This window comes from Sarcophilus harrisii, chromosome 2 (genome assembly GCF_902635505.1).
Source record: "Sarcophilus harrisii chromosome 2, mSarHar1.11, whole genome shotgun sequence".
Taxonomy (NCBI): domain Eukaryota; kingdom Metazoa; phylum Chordata; class Mammalia; order Dasyuromorphia; family Dasyuridae; genus Sarcophilus; species Sarcophilus harrisii.
Genome location: NC_045427.1, coordinates 29,959,692 through 29,982,574, shown reverse-complemented (window position 1 = coordinate 29,982,574; position 22,883 = coordinate 29,959,692). Strand labels below are relative to the sequence as shown.

The following is a 22,883-nucleotide window of genomic DNA, read 5'->3' as shown; positions in this document are numbered from 1 at the left end:
CACTGGGTATCAGAAAGATCTGAATTCAAATCCAGCCTCAGACTCTTATATTAGTGTGACTTTGGACAACATCTATTTGCCTCAAGTTTCCTAATCTGTAACAAAAGGAAAATTATAGCATATACCTCCCAGGATTGTTATGAGGCTAAGTTGAGATAATGCAATGAAAGGCTGCAGATGAGATTTGTTGTATAACAAGGTTCCTATCAAGAACTGAAATTGTCTTGGAACAGAGCCCAAGTGAGGCACACATCAGAGCCAGCCAACACCATTGCAAACAGGTCATGTTCGAACAAGGTCCTGGTCTTATGGAATATTCTGTTTTGTTGATACGATAAAGATAACAACATTAATGAGACAGCAAAGGCAAGAAATTACTCTCGAAATGAAATACAATTCATTTGGATACTTCCCACTATGACCAGGGAAGTATCAGTAGTGGGAAAAGATGCCCATTTTGAAAGAATTAGTATGGACCAACGATGAGGGTAGGGGAAAAGAAATGTCTTGATGCCAGATTATGGGATACTTGGTATTTTGAAACTTGAAACTGCATTGAGACTTTTGGGACACACTGTGTTCCCTCAGAAATATCCAATTCTACAAGTTATTTGGAAAACCTTAAATTGTATTAGTGAGTTCAAAGTAGTGTTTAACTCAAATCAACTGGTTTCTCCCATATATCCCTTTGAACCAGATGGCTTCATCTTTTTAAAAAATAATGTATAATAATAATGATGATGATAAAAGATCAAATACAATGATTGATCTTGGTTCTAGAGAACAGATGACAAAGTATGCATCCTTCCTTCTGGAGAGGTGAAGGGCTCACCAGGAAGTTCCTGTTCTCATCAGGATCTTATTAAACAACAAATCTCATCTACAGCATTCCAGTGCCCAGACCCCAAGTACTGCACTTCCAAAATAAATGTTCCATCGCTGCTTGTGTCTATGCAGACCCAGATTTTGTGTTTCTATAGTAGTGCTGGTGGCTGACTCCAAGAAGCTGCACAGTCTAGTACTAGTTTGGGGTATAGGTCACAAGACTTAGAGCTAGGACAGATCTAGAATTCTTATTTTACAAAAGAAATGGCAGCCTAGAGTGATTATGAGTAGGGTTTACTGAAACAGTGTAAGTGGCTTTTTTTGCTGTACAAGAAAATTCCACAAGGTTTGGGGGTTATAGTGGGAAATAACTGCAATGTAAGAAACCCAGAGCATAAAAGAAAAGAAAGTAAGGCTCCTCACAACAAAATTCGTTTTCATATAATATTTTAAGCACACTCGTGGAAACTGAATTTGAGAAGAACGGAAGGGGCCAGCTAGGTGGCACAGTGCTGAATATGGAGTCAGGAAGACAGAAACTTACTAGCTGTGAGAATCTGAAAAAGTCACTTAATCCCATTTGCCTCAGTTTCCTCATCTGTAAAAATGAGCTGAGAGAGGAAATGGCAAACCACTCCAGCATCTTTGCCAAGAAAACTCTATAATAAACAGTCCTTGCAAGTCCTTATTTCCCAATCTGCCCAGCCAGAAAATGGATCTTAGTATTCCTGACACCAAACTTAATCCTCAAGTTTTTCCTCATGATTCCTTGGGTAGCAAGTGTCAAGATAGTTCATTTAATTTTAATTAAACCTGTCTTTCCAATTTTAGCCATTACCTCCTTCCCCATACTATCTAATACAGACAAAAATCCCCTTCCTGTTGTTCCTCATATACAACAGTTTGTCAGTCAATAAACAAATACTTATTAAGTGCCTATTCACATCAAGCACTGTGCTAAGTGCTGAGGATACAAATACAAATAAAACATATTCTCAACACTCCATGCTTCTGCACCAGCTATCTCCCTTGCATGGAATATACTTGACTCATCTCCACCTACCTCTGAGCCTGCCTTATTTCTTTCCAAATCTAACTCAAGCATTGCATAGTTGTCCTGACTCCTTCCATGTTTAGTGTCCCTCCTCCACCCTAAAAATTAGCCTGCACGTCTTCTATATATATTTTACACATGATTACATATGTATGCGTTCTATTTACCAATAAAACGTAAGCTCCCTGAGTCAGGAACAATTTCACTTATGCCTTTTTATCTACAGAGTATAGTTCGTGGCATTCAGTAGGCACTTAATAAATGCTTGTTGATGAGTTGCATTTCATTTACCTTCATGTTCCCATATTATTTTCCTTAGACTTCTGGAGTTTTCCCCTAAAATTCAGTGGCTCAACATTTAAAGACATTTGTCTAAATATATGGGTATAATCTCTGCTATTAGGAAATTTTAGAAAAACTTTCATTTTTCAAATCAACATTTTAATTCTTGCATGTTCCAGGCACTGTGTTAAGCACAAAGGGACACAAAGCAGGGCAAAAGTCAGTCTCTGTGACAATCTAATAATGGGGGAAATTACGCTTAGGTCAATGCACTGGTCTGAGTTCTAATTGAACATAGTTTTGTCATTTTTATTTCCCCATTTATTTAGGGAACTTGGGGGAAGCACTAAATTAACTTCTTTAACTTTGTTTTAAAGCATAATTCATGCAAAGTTCTTTGCCAATTTTAAAATGCTATCACACTGTGATTTGGGTGATGACTGAAATCAAGACACTGATCATTTTTAAAAAAATAAAGCAATTATAATGAAAATGCCATTCACACCCAGAGAGAGAACTAAGACTGAATGTGGATCAAAGCATGGTATTTTCACCTTTTTTTTTTTTTTTTTTTTTTTTTTTAGATTGGTTGTTTGCTTGTTTTTTTCTTTCTTGTGTTTTTTTTTTTTCTTTTGATCTGATTTTTCTGGTGCAGTATGATGAATACAGAAATAAGACTTATATGTAAGGACCAGTTATGTATGAACTTGGATAAATAATTTCTCTAGTATCAGTATCTGTATCTGTAAAAACAGAAGCAGTTGACTAGATCAGACACTTATAGCCTGGTGTTCATGAACCTGATTTTTAAAAACTATTTTGATAATTGCATTTTAGTATAATTGTTTCCTTTAGGACACTATGTGTTTTATTTTATGCATTTAAAAACCTTATTCTGAGAAGGAATACATGAGCTTCCTTACAACATATGGCCAAAGAGAGGTCTAGGACTAAAAAAAAGGTTTAAAAAAACATCTGGATTCAATCATCTCGTTTCCCCCTAATGCTCTATGACTTAAATGAGTTTTAATTGTTCATTCATTCAACAAACAGCCCCTACCTACGTATGCAAGCACAGAAAGAGATACAATTGGTTAAATGAAACACAGTCCCTGCTTTCATGGAGCTTATAAATTGGTATGGGGAACAGAGACAAATGGAGAGAAATATGATACATGATATTACATGATAAGTGAATCAGAGTTACAAAACAAAACGCTATTTAGTTAATTTTTTTTGGTTGTTACATGGGAGAGCTTAATGTATATAAGAAAGAAAACATCTGGTGATGACTGAAATCAAGACATCAATAATTTTTTAAAAAATAAATCAATTGTGAGGGAAAGTAATATTCACATCCAAGGAGAGAACTATGGAAACTGAATGTGGATGAAAGCATAATATTTTCACTTTTTTAAAAGTTGTTGTTTGTTTGCTCCTTTTTTCTTTCTTTCTTGTGTTTTTCTTCCCTTTTGATGTGATTTTTCTGGTGCAGCATGACAAATATAGAAATATATTTGAAAGAATTGTACATGTTTAAACCTATAGCAAGGTTTGCTAGCTATCTGAGGATAGGAGGGAGGGAGAAAAATTTGGAACACAAGGTTTTGTCAAGATGAATGTTGAAAAGTATCTTTGCATGTATTTGGAAAAAGAAAATATTATAAAAAGAAAAAATAAGTCAAATAAAACTGGAGAAAAATGAAGAGAAAAAAAAAGATTTAATTCCTTATAGATCTGGAAACATTCGTTAAACCACCCATATGGGAAAAATAAAGTCAATGAATGAGATATCCCCTCTTCTGACATGAGGCAGAACAAATAGCCAGCCAATTAAACCCCAAGACAGAAATATCCCCTAGCAGGTGCTACAAATAGAAATCTGGGCCCTAAAAAAAGAGAAAGAAAGGAGATGATCCCTTTAGATCCCATTGGGGAAATGTTAAGCACTTCTGATCATTCTAAAATATGACTGAGTAAATCCATCTGGATGAGCCCATTCCTTGTACCATAATATTCTCCTGGTGAAGTAACATGGCCACTGCAAAAACATGATCTGAGAATGTTCTGAATATAGGATAACTCAAAGAGAAATGAGAAGACAAGAGTGTAATGGAAGGAGGAGCAGAACATATCAAAACCACTTGTGCTGAAGAACAGAATCAAAACCAGTATCAAGTATGTGAACAAAAAGAAAATGGGACATTCACACCTCAAGAATATGAGACCATAGTAGAATCAACTTAGTGCTCCCCTAGAATTCCCAGGATGATGCACTGGGTAGATGCTCTATGGAAGATTGTTAAAGACAGATTGGCACATGATGCAATGGTGGAGGGAGAATCGACTTAAAGCAAAATCTGACAAGGAGATCAATGAACTACATGTGGAAATTCCTTTAGAAGAATTGCACGTTTTACCAATATTGGATTACTTGCTATTTAGAGGAGGGAGGGAGAAAAATTTGGAACACGAGGTTTGGCAAGAGTAAATGTTGAAATCTATTTTTGCGTGTATTTTGAAAAATAAAAAGCTATTATTATTTTTTAAGCATATCAATGAACTTCTAAGAATTATTTTAATAGATGCTTTAAGGACAAATTGCTCTCATATTCCCAATATCCCTGCCCCAACAGAACTCTCCCTTGGGGAAGAGAGGTACAGTTTAAACAATCTGACATATTTGTCATTTCTGTCAGCATATAACTCATGGCAAACCCATTGTCCACCACCTCCCTACTAAGATGAGGGAATTAGGGCTCATCATCAGTCTTCCCCTAGTCAATTAAGCATTAATTAAGCACCTACTATGTTCTAGGCTGGGTAGTTAGGTGGCCCAGTGGATAGAGTGCTTGGTCTGGAGTTAAGAAGACTTGAATTCAAATCCTACCTCAGACACTCACTAGCTGTGTGACTCTGAACAAGTCACCTACCCCTATTGGCTTCTTCTATAAAACGAGCTGGGGAAGGAAATGGCAAACCACACCTATATCTTTGGCAAAATAAAAAACAACTCAAATAGGTTATAAAGGGTCGGACGTGACTGAAATGACTAAAAAGTAGCAATAACAAAAACATTCCAGGCATTAGGGTTGCAAAAAAAGGGAGAAAAAAACCAAATGAGTGAAATAAAATGAGGATTTTTCCCATGAAAGAAGCCAAAATAGACAAGACTAGCTCGAACACAGCAACGCAAACACTATTTGCATGCTTGGTTTTCAAGAACTTAAAAAGAACAAACCAATTATTTTATAATCCAAAGGGTTAAGAATTATAAGTGGATGAATTCTCATGTGGGAATAGGATTAGACTTGTTCCTCTTAGCCCATAAAGTGCAAACCAAAGAGCAATGAAGAAATCTGATAAAGATATTTCCATTCTGTGGAAAGAAAAGCTTTTGATTAATTGCAGCTATTCTAACGGGGTCTAGGTGGCTGAAGGAAGTAGCACACTTCCCTCCGATAGAAGTTGTCAAACCGAGCGGCTGGATGGATGATCGGTCGGCAGGGATGGTGGACAGAAAATACTTCTCCACTGTATGAGCTAAGACTCCAGAGCTTCTGAAGTCCGTTCCAACTCTGAAAATTGTGTGGTTCTGATTCTGCTCAGAAAACACACCCAGAGATAGTGATAACTGACAGTCGTGACAACAGAGCATGGAGAGAAGAATACTGGATTCCAAGTTAGAAAAGTCCACTAGCTTAAGCGAACTTGGGGACCAAGGGCCAAGTGATTGAAGCACCCCAGATCTCAGTTTCCTGGTTGGTCAAATTAGGAGGTATTTGGATGATCTCTAAGGTCCGGTCCAGCCCAATCTGGGATCCCAAGGCAAGCAGCATCAGTTTACAGATGAGAACACAGATGCTTACTAAGTTAAATGACTCCCTCTGAGTCCAAGAGCAGGGACCAATATGTTAAAGGTAAAGTAATGAGGCATGTTCTCTACCACTCAAATTATGAGGAAGAAATAGAGGAGGCCTACAATTTATGAAAGGGCTGTGTTCCAAAGGACTATTTGTAAATCAATTAGTTGGAGCGCTGAGGTATTTTCCCACAGAAACAATGCTATAAATGGCAGTGAGGTTTCCAGGCCTGCCCACACAAAGTCTGGCTTAACCCATAATATCCCTAACTAGGCCCATTTCAGCTGTACCTCACTCCCACTCACACGACTCCAACACGCCCGAGTTCCAATTGAGGCTGCCAGGAAGCCACTAGCATGACGGAAAGAACAGTAAGTTTGGGGTCAAAAGAACTAAGGTTCAAAAGTCAATTCTGATGATGCTTTAAATTCTTCCTTAACAACTAAGAAAATGGCTTTTTTACTCTGGGCTAGAATTTCTTCATCCAGAAAATGAAGGGGTTGGATTTCCTGACCTCCAAGCCCATAGGATATGAAAAGACCAGATACTTCCCAATGGGGTTATTTGTTCCAATAAGACAGGAGCATTTCTTTATGCAAATACATCTGCATAAGAGAAGGTAGTTTCTTAGATCAAGGCTTCTCCCCTTCCCAAATTTTGGAACAAAAGGTAAATTCCCCTTTCTGCCTTACCCTCCAAGCACTCCAAAAGCCTCCAGAAGTATTTATGAAGCACTTACTAGATGTCAGACCAGGAGTTAAAAGAAAGTTAGAAGGTCCAGCAGAAAAGGGAGCTGGGTCCTGAGTCAGGAAAACTTCTAAGTGCAAATCAGCCTCAAATACTTACTAGCTATGTGACCCTGGACAAATCACCTAATTTTGTTTGCCTCAGTTTCCTCATCTAGAAAATGAGCCAGGGAAGGAAACGTCCAGTATCTCTGCCAAGAAAACCCCAAATGAAGTGACAAAGTCAGACACAACTGAGAAAAAACCATATTGCTCCTGCCCCCAAGTAGTTCACATTCAAAATTGAGTATTTGGATATTGAAGGAGGGATACAAAAAATTTGGGAAAGAGAGAAGAGAGAGGGAAACAAGAAAAAGGAGAGACTAGACAGAGAGAGAGAGAGAGAGAAAGAGAGAGAGAGAGAGAGAGAGAGAGAGAGAGAGAGAGACTGAGACAGAGACAGAGACACTAATCTGAGCAAGTAGTAGGAAGGTACCAGAAAAATCCCAAACTTTAAGTAGGAATTTAAATTGATATAGCCAGCATTTTCTCCACATCTCTTTTTTTCTTTTAAACAAAGCAAAAAATGAGAAGAAACACCTCACAAAACAGTGTACAACAATGGAGAAGGCCTGGCATGGTACCCACCTAAGACTATTCACTATTCATCCAAAGAACATTTATATAGGTCAAAGTGGGAGGACAACAAATAGAACCAAACTGGAACAGATTTGCCATTGTTTCTGTCAAGATCTCTTCACATCACCAGCTGCAATAGGACCATGGCATTTAGTCCCCTAACATCTTCATGCCTGAGTTGCTATATGAGTACATAGAAATGGCACCTAGAAAGATAAAGGCAGAATGTGCAGGTAGACTAGACCCCAACAAATAAAACTTTACTGAACAAACACAATTGAGAATACTAAAGAGATACTAAATAGAAATCCCATTCATGTGATGGTTCAGTCATGCCAAGCTCTCTGTCTCCCCATTTCTGATTTTCTTGGCCCAGAAGCTAGAGTGTTTTGCCATTTCCTTCTCCGGTTCATTTTACAACTCTGGAAAATAAGGGTTAAGTGACTTGGCCAGGATCACACAGCTAGTAAAGTTTCTGAGGCTGCATTTGAACTTGGGTCTTCCTGACTGCAGAGCTCTATTCACTGTGGCTCCTAGCTGCCTTCAAAGAAGAAAAGAAAGATGTCAAAATGAGTCTCATCAGGAAAAAAACAGCCACTCAGCCCTCAGTTTCCAAATTCCCTAGACTGTATATATATCCTCATTCATCACCAAACTGTCTTCTCCACACCCATCAATATGGCAGATTTTGTCGAATACTTTGCTAAGTAAGCTCTATATATGGCAGATTTTGTCGAATACTTTGCTAAGGAAGCTCTATCTTCGGCATTCATCTGTCCAGGAACACTGATTCTTCCAAAATAGAAAAGAAAGATGATCCGCCGTGAAGAAGCCATCTTGGTTTTCTCATAAACAACACCATTCCTTCTCTTTCTAAATATTCATCAACCTTCCTTTTAATAACTGGCCAAGAAAGCAAATAAAGCTCATTCACTGCTCTTTCCTATTCAGGCTTTTCTTCCCTTTCTGAAAAATGAGATTTTCCTTCTCCAGGCCCTTAGGACTACAGTAAGATAGTACAATGGGTAGAGCACTGGGGCTGTAGTTCTGGTCTTTTTATCCATGTTATAGAGCAAGTCTACCTCAGTTTCTAAAATCGGGATAATAAAAGCACCTACTTCACAGGATTACTGTGAGGATCAGTAAGGTATTTAAAAAGTTCTTAGCATAGTCTCTAACACACAGTAGGTGCTTTATAAATGCTTTTTCTCTTCCCTTCCCCCTCCTTTCTCCTGATCATTCAGTGATAGTCACTCATCGACGACTGCCACAGCAAATTTCAGGATCCCAGGTTGAAGTTCATCTGGTGACTACTAGAAGTCACAGAGGACAGGCCAAGGTGGGAAATCTTACAATCTCTCCCTGCTTATCTTAGGTATCAATGCCTCTCTCTTGGCCAATTTTGTTCTGTCCTTTCCAGTCCAAGGACTCTGCAGCTCCTGGGTAGTAATTGCCTGCCCTCTACTTAAATTGTGTGTTCATATCTCCTAAGGAGCTGTTTATTTACATACTGGCTCCCAGTGAGAATGGGAACTCCTTGAAGGAAGGGCCAGAATTTTCATCTCTCTTTGTATCCCCAAGTTCTTCACCTGCCTAGCATACAATACTTGAGTAAAATACTAAGCCACTGGCAGACCTACTGTGAGAGCAAACTTGCATCCCAGGGGCTGCTTCTTTCCCCAATGGCTTCCCCAAACTTCCTCCCTAGGCTCCAGCCAAACATCCTCCCCCACTACAGCTTTTCCCACTCCCCCTAGAGAAGAGGCACAATTGCAGACTCCCAGCCCTGGAGCTGGAAGGACCTCAGAGGCACCCAGTATAACTGTCACAAATAAACTCCAAAGTCACTTCAGTTGGATCAACATATTCCTGGACTTCTTTGTCCCCATCCTTCTCTTCCAAAATTCATCCTGCCCTATATTAAAACCTTTATCATCAACATTTCATCACAATACCACCACCACCACTATCCTTCAAGACACATTCCCTCTTTCCTTCATGATAAAAACAATGGGAGATTGCTGAAATTGGAATTGGGGTCTGGATGAAGTCTCAAATTCTGCTTCTATATATAACATGTACTGATTGTGAAGTAATTGAAACTCTGAGCCCCAGTTTCCCCATCTGTAAAATGAAAGGCTTGTCAATAGATGACCTGTTAGATCTTTTCAGTTTCTTAAAACTGAAAAGTGAATGAATGAATGAATGAAAAAAGCACTTTGTAGATACTTGGTACCTGCTAAGCCCTAGTAGCTCTGACATAGACACTAAGCTAGTAGCATTCTGCTTTGCTATCAGGCATAGCAATGTTGATTACCCCGCTAATACTCCTTAATCTCAACTACCTGCCCCTTGTAATTGTTTCTGTTCCCATTCAGCTGCCCATTTGACAAGGCCACTTTATTCTTTAGTGCCTGGCACACAGCCCTCCCCAAATCTCAAACTCGGAGCTCCCATCTTGGTTCACAGCCCCATTCATACCTTCCTTCTTGTTCACTTCTCCATAGTCCCTGCTTTCCCCCTTAAACATGACCTCTGACACCGTCCTTTCACATCCTTCTGACTCCTTTTTGGCTTTACCAACATCCTGCCAAGTTGGGATCCCAAGGCTGGCCACCTCAATGATGCCCTTTCTTATATCTCAGAATCCCTCCCTTTTTGACTCTTTGCTATCACTGCACATCAATTCCAAATCCAAACTCAGCTCTCCACCTGCTTTTTCCATTTGTGGCATTTCCTTATACCTTCAGCAGCTTTTTACAATCTTCCAAAATTAAACAGACTCCTTAGTTTGGCCTCCAAGGCCCTCCACAATTTCAGTCCCATCTACCTTATCTCATTCTGCATTCTCTCCCTCCAGCACCCTTCCAGTTTCTTTGACTGCAGATAAATACAATATTCTCCCTTGAGATCTTCCAATTTTCTACCCTGATCACCATTTAATTAATTAATCTAAAGACCCCATTATCAATAGTCTCACTATAGCTATTTTTTCAAATTAAGTTATGATGAATGATTTGGAGTGCATATTTTTTCTAATACATTAATCATATGAATGAACAGAACCAAGAGATTATTGTACATGGCAACAATAAGATTATACAATGATCAATTCTGATGGACACGATTTTTAACAGCAAGGTTCAGGCCAGTTCCAATGACCTTGTGATGAAGATACACATCACATCTTGGTTTCTACACCAAGAGAGAGAACTGTGGGGACTGAGTGTGGATCACAACATAGCATTTTCATTCTTTTTGTTATTGTTTGCTTGCATTTTATTTATTAATTTTTATCATTATTTTCATTTATTTATTTATTTTTTGCTGAGGCAGCTGGGGTTAAGTGACTTGCCAGAGTCACACAGCTAGGAAGTGGTAAGTGTCTGAGACCAGATTTGAATTCAGGTCCTCCTGACTTCAGGGTTACTGCTCTATCCACTGTACCACCTAGCTGCCCCTCACATTTTATTTTTTCTCATTTTTTTCCTGTTTGATTTGATTTTTCTTATGCAGCATGATAATTGTATAAATACTTATGCCTATGGTAGATTTAACGTATATTTTTACCATCTTTAACAAAAAACAAAAATAAAAAATAAACTAATTATATGGATTAATACCCTTCATGGCTTAGGGAGAAGAGCACTGAGTCTGAAGTCAGATCCCCACTCCCCCACTCAAGACTTTGGACAAGCCATTTCACTTCCTTCAAGCTAAGGGCCTCAAGTTTCTTCATCTATGAAGTGAAGGGATCAGAGAAGATGTAGTCCAGCTCTGCAGCTCTTTGTTCCTACCCTTTGAGGCCTACCCAGCCTCAGTTTTAGAAACAATGATATAATTCATTTTGAGATTCTAATTTCTCCCTTTCGGGCTACCTTCAACTTTCTTGAACTCTCTCTGACTTAAGTTATCTTCTCCCTAAATTTTGAGTTTTTAACCCAGAATTCACTGACTTACCTTTTAAAATATTTTGTTAAATTAAAAATAAGTTTGATTAAAGTTAAATTGAAAATAAAAACATTTTAATAACCGTATTTCAATATAACTATTTTCCTTTGTAATCCCGTGTATTTTTATTTTATATATTTAAAAATATGATTCAGGGAAGAGGCCCATAGGTTTAGCCTGCCTAAGAAGTCCAGAATAAAAAGGGAGGTGATGAACACTTGCTCTATCCAAAGACCTTTATAACTTCCCCATTTTTGTCAGAGGTATCATCACCTTCCTTCCAACCACCCATCCAGCTCGCCCAGTCTACTGCCAATCTTGTGGATCCTCCCTGTTCGGTCTTTGCCACGTCTCTGTCCTTCTCTCCCCAAACATAGTGGATTAATCCAGTAGCGGCTCTCCTTCACTTTCAGTCTCCAGTTTCTTCCAGCTCTAAATCATCCTTATCACTGCCGCCAAACAGAACCAATGCACAGGTCTAACCTTGTCACTCTCCACTCCCATCCCAAGAAGCTTCAGCGGCTCCCTCTCGCCTCTAGAGGAAGATACAAACTTCCCTGCCTGGCATTTAATTGATCGGTTATTTAACTACCAATAAATTTATCATTACATTCATTAAAACATTTAAAAATTTAATCAAGTTGTCTCCTAGGTGTCCAGAGCAAAGCCCTACAAAATTTGCCTCTAACCTATATTTCTAAACTTTTTTTTCTCAATTAGTCCCTCTCATTCACTGTACAGTCAGTCAAAATGGCTGATTCTTTATATGGCCTGTGTCTTCCTTCACAAGGCGGCTGGTTCCTATGTCTGGAATGATTTTCCTCTGGGAATTTCTGGCTCGATTCAAGGTTCAGCTCAGGTATTGCCACTGGAAACTTTCCCTGATCTCCCACCTTTGTGGGCCAATTACTCAGTGTTTTCTTTATATTTGTATCTGCTCTTCACAATATTGTGGTTCCTTTCTCCAAAAGTAGAAAGGTAGATGGCATGAAGGGTAAAAAATGGTCGCATTTTGGGTTTTAGTATCTCCAGGACCTAGCACAGTGCCCAGAATCTAGTGGGTACTTAATATATGCTTATTATCAGCATAATTCATTGCAGAATGAAGTTCTATTATCATCTCCATCTCTCTCTCCCTGGATCAAACCACGGCTCCACACCAACCCAAAAGAAGCAAAAGGGATTCAAAACTGAAGTGCCAGTCCAATCTGTCCCACTAACCACACCTTCACCTACAAGATGGCAGAGGTACAAGAACCCTAACTTCTCCAGCATTTGGGCAGGGATTCTCCCTGTAAAGGTCCCACATTAAGCTGGGTTATATTTGGAACAAAGTAGAAGCAATGATATATTTAGTCTTTTTAAAAAAAAACAGAGTAAGAAAATTTTCCCCAAAGTAGTTTGTTTATACAAGGCTGAGAGAAAAGGCTTCCCTTGGCTCCAGAGCACATCTGCACACACGACCTCAAAGGTGGGGCCTCCTGGGCCACAGAAATACTCAATAAACAGCAGCTTTGGAAGAATTTCTTGGGTTTCTTTCTCTCAAATGACAGAAGGATGTTTCAAGTGCTGACCCCAGAATTTTTTAAATAGGGCCTATCGTACAAAAATCCACTAATGGGAAATCCAGCAGAAGTCAGATGCATCGACACAACAATCTGTCTTGGATCTCCACGATTCGCCAAGTCCCTCCATCAATGCAGATCACTGACCATCCAACCCTACCCATCCTTGTCTACTACACCGAGGCTTTCCTCAGATTCTCTTGGCATCCCTGGGGTACCCGCAAAGCTGGAGCACAGTCTGCTAATTATCCATCGCTGTCGGCCCGTGACCAACCTGCCTTCTTTTCTGATCACACATTTCCTTCAGAACCTTCTTTAATCTAGCTTATCTTTTTAATACCATATTCTCACAGACAAACAGGAGAGCTTTGAAAGTTACAAGCTGCATTTATTATCTATCTAAAAGGCAAAGTAGGCCACACATAACAGTTTCTCAGTTTCATGTACAATGTTCTTTTGTTTTCTATTGTACTTGGAAACATTCATTTTATTTGGTAAGTTCAGAACAAAAAAATTTTTTTAATAAATAACACTAATATTCTATCGACGCTGTGGACTATCTGTGAGGCACAGACTAGTGAGAGGAAGATAAAAACGCGCGTCTGTCATTTGCATGATGGGTGAGAAAGGCAAGAAATCACAGCTGCACTTGGCTATGAAAAACTGGTTAGATTTGTTTAGGGAAAAGACCCTGGCATTTAAAAAGTACTACATGTATCCGTCCATCTCACCAAGGATTTCTTAGGTAACTATTCTGTGCCGGGTAGTGAGTTCCAGGTCTCATGTTCCTGGTATTTTGTTAGACATCAACATAGAAATATAAAAATGAGTTCTTGCCACAAGGGAGGCTCATTCTAGAATCATGCATCTAGAGCTGGAAGGGACCGCAGAGACCATTAAGCCCAGTCCCTTTATATTACATGAGAAAACTGAGGTTTAGGAAAGTTTATACAGGTATTTAGTAACAGTGTACTGAAAACGTAGGAAGCAGCTAAAAAATATACAGTGCTGGGGAGCACTAATAACAGAGACAAGGAAAAGCCTCATTTGATCTTCAAAACTCTGTGATAAACATGACATGAATTTTATCCACTTTTCCACTTAAATTCAAATCGATGTCTCAAGCCAACTCCAAAACCAGCAGTCTATCCTCTCTTAATCTTAGTAATATTAAGGAGACTTTATTAAGCTAATTAACAAGATGAAGTTAAGGTAATACCAACACAGTAGCTACTGTGGGTTAATCCAAGGATGCAATTGACCCTGAGTTTTTCTGGAAACTTTCCTTTCCAAAGTAATAATCAATAATAACTGTGACTACAATGATAAGCTGTAAAGCTATAGTAATGTTTAAACCAATCGTTTCAACCTTAAATTATTTGTACTAAGAATTAAACCATTTGATCACAGTAATTCTAATAGGCTCAGGATGGAAAATGCCATCCGCATCCAGAGAGAGAACTCTGGACACTAAATGCTGATCTGAAGCATAGTATATTCACCTTTTTGTTTCTTTCTCATGGTTTTTTTCCCCTTTTGGTCTGATTTTTCTTGAGTAACATGACAAATATAGAAATATGTTTAAAAGAATTGCTATATCAGATTGTTGTCTTGGAGAGGGAACGGTAAGGGAGGGAAGGAGAAAAATATGAACTACAGTCCGACAAAAACGAATGTTGAAAACTATATATGTATTTGGAAAAATAAAATACTACTGAAGATTTTTTTAAAAAAGAAAAAAAAATTTGAAACATTCCTGGACTAGTTAATTAAACCATGCAGTCAAATAGTTCACATTCTACAAATTTTAAAAGCACCAAAGACAGTGTGATAGGCACTAGGCTAACAAAAAGGAGATAAAACACAAAGCTTGCCCTCATGATGTTTACAATATAATAACCTGTGTTTACATAGGATTTTAAGGCTAGCAAAGCTCTTTATACATCATCAGGTCCCACAACAACAAAGTAATCTAGTATCCTTCCAATTTTACACATCCTAGACCCCTAAAGATTAAATGATTTGCCCAAGATCACACAACTTGTACATAACTGAGGAAAGATTCATACTCAATCTTTCTGACTTTATCCAAGATCAGCACTCTTATCACCATCTCACCTAACCCTACTCTGAGACTCAGAGTAGGGTCTCACACTTAATTAACTTTGACTCTGACATTAAGTCATTAACTATTAATAATTTTAAAGGATTTTTAGGGTCAGTTCAGTGGTACAGTGAATAGAGCACCAGCCCTGGAATCACCCTGGGCAAGTTACCATGTATCTCCCCCCTCCTCAAAAAAAAGAAAAGTAACTTTTAAGGATTTTTACTGACCAAGACACATTTCATCCCCCTAAAATACACCAGGGAGTCCAGTCATTAGCTTCCCACAGGAACGTTGACCATTTTTAAGGCCCCTAAGAATGCCACAGGAGGATTTAATTAATAGAAAAAATTAACAGGGATGTAAGAGGAAACAAAGGAACTAGACTGCAAGTCCAGAGTCCTCAACTCTCCTGACTATCTTCAACTAGCATCTCCATGTAGATTCAGAACTATTTGTGCAGCCCTCACCTCTCTCCTGATAGCCAGTCTTGCATCTCCAATCACCTAATGGACATCACAAATGAGTGCTCCTCGGACAACTTCAGCATGACATATCCAAACATTAACTTTACTTCCAAACTTTCCCTTTTCCCTAACTTCCCATTACTGTCCATGAGACCACCATCCTTCCAGTCATCCAAGTAGGAAAACTGGATATCCTTCTGAACTCTTTATCCTCCCTTCTCCCTGTCTCTGTTTTCCTCTCTCCATCTCTTTCTCTATCTCTCCCTAGTCTCTGTCTCTCCCTCTGCCTCTTCCCTTGTTACTTTCTGTCTTTCTCCATTTGTCTGTTTCCCTCCTCTGTCTTTCCCTGTCTCTCTCCTTGTCTTTGTCTCCCTCTCTCTCCCTATCTCTCTCATGTATACCTGTCTCCCTCTGTGTCGGTTTCCCTCCTGTCCGGCGCCATCTCTCTCCCTCTCTCCACTTCCCCTCCCCATATTCCAGCTGTAGACAAGGCCTGTCGATTTTCCCTTTTTTGAAGATCTCCTGTATCTGTCCCCTTCTTTCCTCTGACCATCCCCACCATGGCACAGGCCCTCCTCATTGACCCTGGTCTATTGCTGTGGCCTGCTGACTGGCTTCTCTGCCTCCTCTGCCCACTCCACTAACGGCTAAGCTGCCAAATTGCTCTTAAATTGCCTTTCATCTCTGGCCTCTGGGAGTTTTCCCTGGCTCTCCTCCACAATGAGAGGCCAGGCCCTACCTCCATTCTCCCCTCATCTCTGCCCGTGCCCCGGCTTCCCTGGTTCTTTCGAGCACCAGTTACCATCCTGCCTCGCCCGGATCCCCTTCTCTCTGTCCGTCATCTCCAATTTATCCTGAATACACCTGCTTTGTGCTTTGCAAATCCTCTCTCCATTAGACAGCGAGGTTCTTGAGAGGAGTTGTTTCTGCCTTCCTTAGCAGCCTCAGCATTTAGCACAGTGACTGGCACATTGGGGTAAAATAAATCCTTGTTTACTTGACTTGACTTCTCCACGTTGAGCTGCTGGGTGAACTCAGACTACACCTATGAACCTCAGTTTCCTCTTAATGTTAAATGAAGGAACTAGGCCAGATGATGTCCAAGTTGCTTCTATAACATTTATCAAACAAGAAAACATCTCTCAACCATAAACCTAAGGACAAGGCAAAGCTTAGAATCAGGAAAATCCAGACAAATTCTTTTCCTAACACCAGCCAAAGGACTATGGGAAATGCTGCTTCCCTGACCTGAGCCTCAGTTTCCTCAGCTGTAAAATGAAAGAATTGCATCAGATAAGCTCTACAATCCTTTCCAGGCTTTAGACAACTGATATCCCCAAGCTTCCATTAAGTCCCAACTAAAATTCCACTTTTTATTTCCTACTTTTAGAGTCTGTTTTGTATAGATTTGTTGTCCACCTATCAGATTGGAAGCTCCTTGAGGGTGATGACCATCTCCTGCCTCTTTTTGTAGCCCCAGAGCTTAGCATAGTGCCTGGCATATAGTAGGTGCTTAATAAATGTTTCCTTTTTATATTAGACCATTTATATATATTTTATATAGACACATATGTTACTATATTAGATCCTAAACTCCTTAGAAGGCAGGAATCTTTTTTTTTTTTTGCTTTTTTCTTTGTATGCCTCAAATATACAGTAACCTAGAGCCAAACAGAGTTATTATTTAATAAAAGCTTCCTGATTGAGCCTATGTATATATACTTATACAGATTCCTGCCTATATGGTTGTTCTCTTCCTCCACTCCCCATTCCAGTCCTTGGTCTTCTAAATTGCCAAATTAATCTTCTTAATCTGCATTTCATCTCTGGACTCTGGGAGTTTTCACTGGCCAGCCTCCATGACTGGAGGCTACCCCCATACCAGGAATTCTCTTCCCAACTCTGCCTCCTGGCGTCCCTGGTTCTGAGTACCCGCTACAATCCCACTTTGTGCAAGAATTTCCTGATCTCTCTTCATGTTAAATTCCCCTAGGGCAGGGAACCTTGTTTTTTTCTGTCACTTTTCTATCAGCACCCACCACACAGTAGGTGTTTAATAAGTGCTCAATGATCTATGCCCTCATTCAAACCACTGACAGAAATGTTCCTGTTGCCGGGGAATCCCAATGGAAATCCATTCCAGTCTCAGGGAAGGGACACGACCCAGAAATCACTTCAGATGGAATCAGAGATCAGCCAGGTTAAACACTCAGATATAGATATGGAGACCCCAACTACTGGCCGGTGACTCCAGCCATAAAAAAGGACCATTTTTAGAGGCAGCTAAGCGGCCGAGGGGACAGCATGAGTTAGGAAAATCTGTATTGGAATTGTGCCTCAAAATCAAACTTCTCTCAGCCCAAGTTTTCTCAGCAATAAAATGGGTATGTATCTTACAGATCTGTTGTGAGAATGAAACTCTCGTGTTATTTAAACATCAGCTACAACTGTAAGTTTTTTTAAGCAGATGAATGATAAGACAGCAGTAATACAGGTTTTCAAAGGACTAATCCAGAGGCTGGAAAGAGGCTCTCTAGGAAAGAACTCAATTAAGGGAAGCAACCTGATGAAACCGCTAAGCATTTGTGGTGAATCAGGAAGTGCTGAGTTAAAATCCAGTCTTTTTTTCCCCCATTACTTAGGAGCTATGTGACCATGAGCAAGTCACCTCACTCTCTGGTTTCAGTTTCCTCATCTACAAAATGGGAATCCAACAGAACCTAATACATAGATTGGTTAGAAGAGATTTGCAAACTTCTAAGTACTACCTAACTGCCAGTAATGTCCCAATAGGAGGAAAGCTCTGGGAGCTTGTATTCGACTTCATATCCCCTGCAGCTAGTACAGCCCCTGGCAAATATGGTAAGTAATAGGGTTTCTTAGAACCGAGCGGCTGAAAGGCCACAGGCTTCAGCTGGTGGCAGTAAGAATGAAGAAATGGGCAGAGCCAAGAGAAAATTGAAAGATTCCCCCCCCCAAAAAAGCAAAGACCCCTGAAACTTAAAGCAGTAATTAATTGCAAGGAGACAGAACTAGAAGGAGAATGGGAGGGTGGGAAGTCAGTGTAAATGGTGAAGTTACAGAACGGAACAGTTCCCAAGTCTCAGGTGCCATTGACAAAAAGGGGGGGGGGGAGGGAAAGATGCTAGGTTTTTGTTGATTCACTCCAGTTTAAAATCATGAGATTATGGTAGCAGAAATTTAGTAAGAAAGGTCCCTGAGAGTCTAAATTTCCTGTTTTACAGTAATGTACAGTGAGGCAGAGAGCAGTTGTGTTCTCGGGTCACACATTTAGGCAGGAGCTGGACACAGATTCTCCCACTCCTTTTCCAACACTCTTCCCATCATCCCACAGGAAAAAAATGAGAATGGTGGGCCAAGATTTCCCCACCCTAAGCATAAAACTCAAGTTTCAAACTGATGAAAGTTCCGCATTAAGTTTCTCATGAACTGCCCTGGCCTGGCAAGGTGCAAGAGGAGACATTCCTGGGAGCCCGAGGACTCGAGTTTAAATTTTGGCTCTGTTAATTACTACCTGTGACAAGTCACAACCTCTCTGAGCTGGTTACCTCCTGGGTAAATGGGGGTGGGGGTGAGAGAGCAAGGTCCTTTTCTACTCTAAATTTATGACCCTAAGTTCCTTAAACAAACTAACCCTAAAAATAAGTGGGATCTATTGCTGGTGCTTAACTCCATCCCTTACCAACTTTTCATTGTAGTTTACTTTTTAAGAAAAGGCAACATCCAGGAATGGTATCGGGCTTTTGTTTCAGAAGTACAAGGTACTCCCGACTCTGTCCAGTGACAAAGCGGGAATCTGGAGCCAGCCCAATGATATCAGTCACTTACTTGCCCATCAGGCCATACTGCAAAGGTTGATGGGAAATATTTTACTATTTGCCCCCAGTGCCCAACCTGATCATAAAACTAAAAGTCAGAGTGGGTAGGAGAGTTCATATTCTCTCATTTTACAGTTGAGGAAAGTATGGCACAGAGAGATTAAGGATCTGGCCAGGATGACACAGCTAGTGAGCACCCAGGCAGCATCTGAACTCGGATCTTGCTAACTGGAAGCCCAGGACTCTCTCCATCGCCTTACTCACTTACATATCAGAGAACTGGAGGGAGGCGCTTCCTTACTCTGCACCTGGTATGAGAGCCAACCAACAAAGGTGGAACTTGGAAAAGACAGCAAAGACAGTCACTTCAGCACTAGCTCCAAGCCTGGCACAGGGTGGGTGCTTTGTAAAGGCTTGTTCAATTGAATTCAATGAGCAAAATTCAGTTTCTAGAAAGCTCAAGATCTTCCTCCCCTCACCTTAAAAATCCAGGTGAAAGTGGGGGTGGGGTGCTGAGAAAGTGACTGGGACTGGCCAAGGTGGGGAGCTCCAGCAGCCAGGAATCTAGGTCTCCCTCCCCCCACCTTAAAGATCCAGGTGAAAATGGGGGAAAGGACCCACTAAAGTGGGGAGCTCCAACAGCCAAGGAGGAGTCCCTAGGAGGGCTGACTGTACCCCAGCCAGAAATCTAGGTCTTCCTTCCCCCACCTTAAAGATCCAAGTGCAAATGGGTGGGGATGCTGAGAAAGTGACTGGGACTGGCCAAGATGGGGAGCTCCAGCAGCCAGGATCTAGGTCTCCCTCCCCCCCACCTTAAAGATCCAGGTGAAAGTGGAGGATGCTGAGAGAGTGACTGCGACTGGCCAAGGAGGGGAGCTCCAGCAGCGAGAGAGGGGTCCCTAGTAGGACTGACTGTACCCCAGCCGGCAATTTAGGTCTCCCTCCCCCCCTCCACTTTAAAGATCCAGGTGAAAGTCGGGGGTGCTGACAAAGTGACTGGGAGGGCCAAAGTGGGGAGCTCCAGCAGCGAGGGAGGGGTCCCCAGGAGGGCTGGCGACAGCCGAGCCAGGAATCTCGGGCAGCTCCAGAACACAAAGAATAATCCTCCTGGGGTCTGAGCCGTTTGCAGCGAGGTGGCTTCGGGCCCCGGGCCGGAGGAGGCCCGGCCCAGCCACCGGCTCCCCTCCCCAGCTCGCACCCAGGCCCCGGCTCGGGCAATTTGCTTAATCACCTCTTTAAATGCCAATGATGAGGAGCCAGACAATGTAAGCCCATTAAGGGCTTGAAAGCGTCCGGACCCTTCACTTTAAATGAAAAAGGCCTGCAAACAAAAGGGGCCCCCAGAAACGCCAAGTTCCTCTCCTGGCAGCCCCACGCAGGGGGGGGGGCGCAGGGGGGCGCGGGGGGGGGCGCCGGGTCCCGCGGCCATTGTTTTCGCCCGGACACTTGGGCTCGGGTTTTGGAGCCTCCAGAAGCCCCACAAGTGTTTGCTTTTCGAGCCTGGGTGTGTTTAATAACCTCCGCAAGTAAGAAATACAAAGTGTGCGCTGGCTGACCGGAAGGTGAGGGAAAGCCAACTTGCAGGCCCGCAGCAAGTGGGGGGGCGGGAGGGGGAGCGAACCCGTTTCTGCAGCGACACCGCAGAGCGCAGCAGGGCCGCTCCGACCGCAGCTGGGCTCCCGCAAACAGAAACTGCCGGGCAGAAAGTTGGGCTTCCCAGAAAGGCGGGGGAGAGGAAGGAGACAGAGCAACCCCCCGCAGCCTCCCCTCCTGCCTGGCTCTCAATCGCACTTTTTGTACAAACTTCCCGGGAGCAGAAAGCCGGGCAGCCCCCCGCCACCGTCCGCTGGCACGGGACCCCAAAGTGCGGCCAGCCCCCAAACGGAGGGGGTCCTCGGCGAGGGAGACGTGGCTCTCCGGAAGCCACCGGCACCGGCCGCCTCAGCCCGCTGAGCCACGGGCACGGCGGCGGGGGGACGGAGGGAGAAGCGGGAGCCCAGAGCCGGAACCCCGGCTTCGCCCAGGGCAGAGCTGAGCAACTCCGCAAACTGGTCGTACCGGAGACCCCGGGCGCGATCCGGCCCCCCCCCCCCCCCCCCGCAGGAAAGGCGAGCGAGCACACGCCGCCCCGAGCCCAGCACACATTCCCTCCCCTCTCCCCCACCGCGGGGCCCCACCGCAGCCGCTTACCGTGCGGGCGCCGCTGGGGGACAGGGGTCCGTTGGGGAGGTAGGGGCTGCTCAGATCTGGGATCATCAGTAAGGGGTAGCCGGGGTAAGGAGGTCCCTTAAAGAAAGCGCCATCCTGGGGCCTCCTCACTGGAGGGGGGCAAGAAGGGAGAGCCGGAGTGAGGCAGGGCCAACTTGGAGGGAAGAAGCGGGGGCGCGGCGCTGCGGGGGTGCAGAGGCCAAGGACTCCCGGGGAAGGTGCCCACCCTAAGCCTCCCCAGGGGGAGAAGGGAGCGGGGGCGCCAGTAAGGGATGGGGCCAAGGGCTGCTCCGGGCCAGCCAGATTACGGGGAGAAGGGAGCGGAGCGGCCGGGAGTACGCTGCCCAGGGTCAAGGGGCCGAGTGGGGCAGAGGGGCTGGGGAGGGAGAAGGGGCGGGGAGGGAGGGGGCTTAGGAAGGAGCTGCCGGGGGTGCCCGCGAGTCGGGGGGCCGGACAAGGGGCCACATACCTTCAGCGAAGTATTCCCGCGGCTTCTGGAAAGGGTCCCGGGGGGGCTGCGGGCGCCGCTCCGCCTGCGGAGGAGACACAAAGGCAGGCGCCGGGTGAGAGAGTGCGCGGGCCGGGATTGGGTGCCGGGGTCCGGAAAAGAGAGGGTGGGATGGAGGGGCGAGGCAGAGACGGGCAGGGGACCGGGGAAGGCAGGCAGGGAATCCAGGGTCAGCGGGCAAGGGAAGCGGATGGGGGGGACTCGAGGAGGAGGATCGGAGACCAGGGACGCGGGGGGGGGGGGGGGGGGGGAATTGGGGACCCGCGGGAAGAACGGGGATCTGGGGAAGCGGGCCTGCTCTACCTCGGAGTCCGAGCTACTGCTCTGGTTCTCCGACTCGTTGACCAGCGAGGACTTGACCTCGTCCAGGTCCCGCTGGGCCGAGGCGCTGTCGCTGCTCGGCTCTTGCTCCTCGCTGCCCTCGTCCTGAAAGGTGATGAGCTCGTCGTTGGCCCCGAGGTCATCGCCGCCGCTGCCCCCGCCGCCGCCGCCGCCGCCGGCTCCGGCTCCTGCTCCCCCGCCGCTGCCCCCGCTGCCGCTACCGCCGCCGCCGCCGCCGAGCTGGGGCATGGTGGGGCCGGCCGGGTGCCGCCCCCGCGGCCGGGCCGCCCCGCGCCGCTGCGCTCCCCGCCCTGGGCTCGGCGCCCCTCCGCGCTGCGCCCCTCCGCGCTGCGCTCCTCCGCGCTCCCCTCCTCTCCGCGCCGCTCCACTCGCCTCAGTTCAGCTCCCAACAAAGTTTGACAGGGCGTGGCGCCCGGCGGGAAGTGGGGCCGGCCCGCGGGGGAAGGGGCGGGGGGCCGGCAGAGGAGCCGAGCGGGGCCGAGGGCCGCGGAGCGGGCTCCGGGCCGTGGCT

The 22,883-nt window shown here is 43.8% G+C and overlaps 1 protein-coding gene across 1 annotated transcript in view; it reads right to left on the bottom strand.

The window, feature by feature from the left end:
- The window catches only part of TCF7L1 (transcription factor 7 like 1), a 204,721-nt gene extending 182,109 nt beyond the window's left edge, over positions 1-22,612 (bottom strand). Inside the window, exons 1-3 of the mRNA XM_031949765.1 lie at positions 22,334-22,612; positions 21,992-22,055; positions 21,505-21,632 (exon numbers count right to left, since the gene is read on the bottom strand). Coding sequence (XP_031805625.1) covers positions 21,505-21,632; positions 21,992-22,055; positions 22,334-22,600 — 459 coding nt within the window. The 5' untranslated portion in view covers positions 22,601-22,612. The remainder of the gene's footprint in view (positions 1-21,504; positions 21,633-21,991; positions 22,056-22,333) is intronic.
- Between the last annotated feature and the right edge of the window lie 271 nt (positions 22,613-22,883).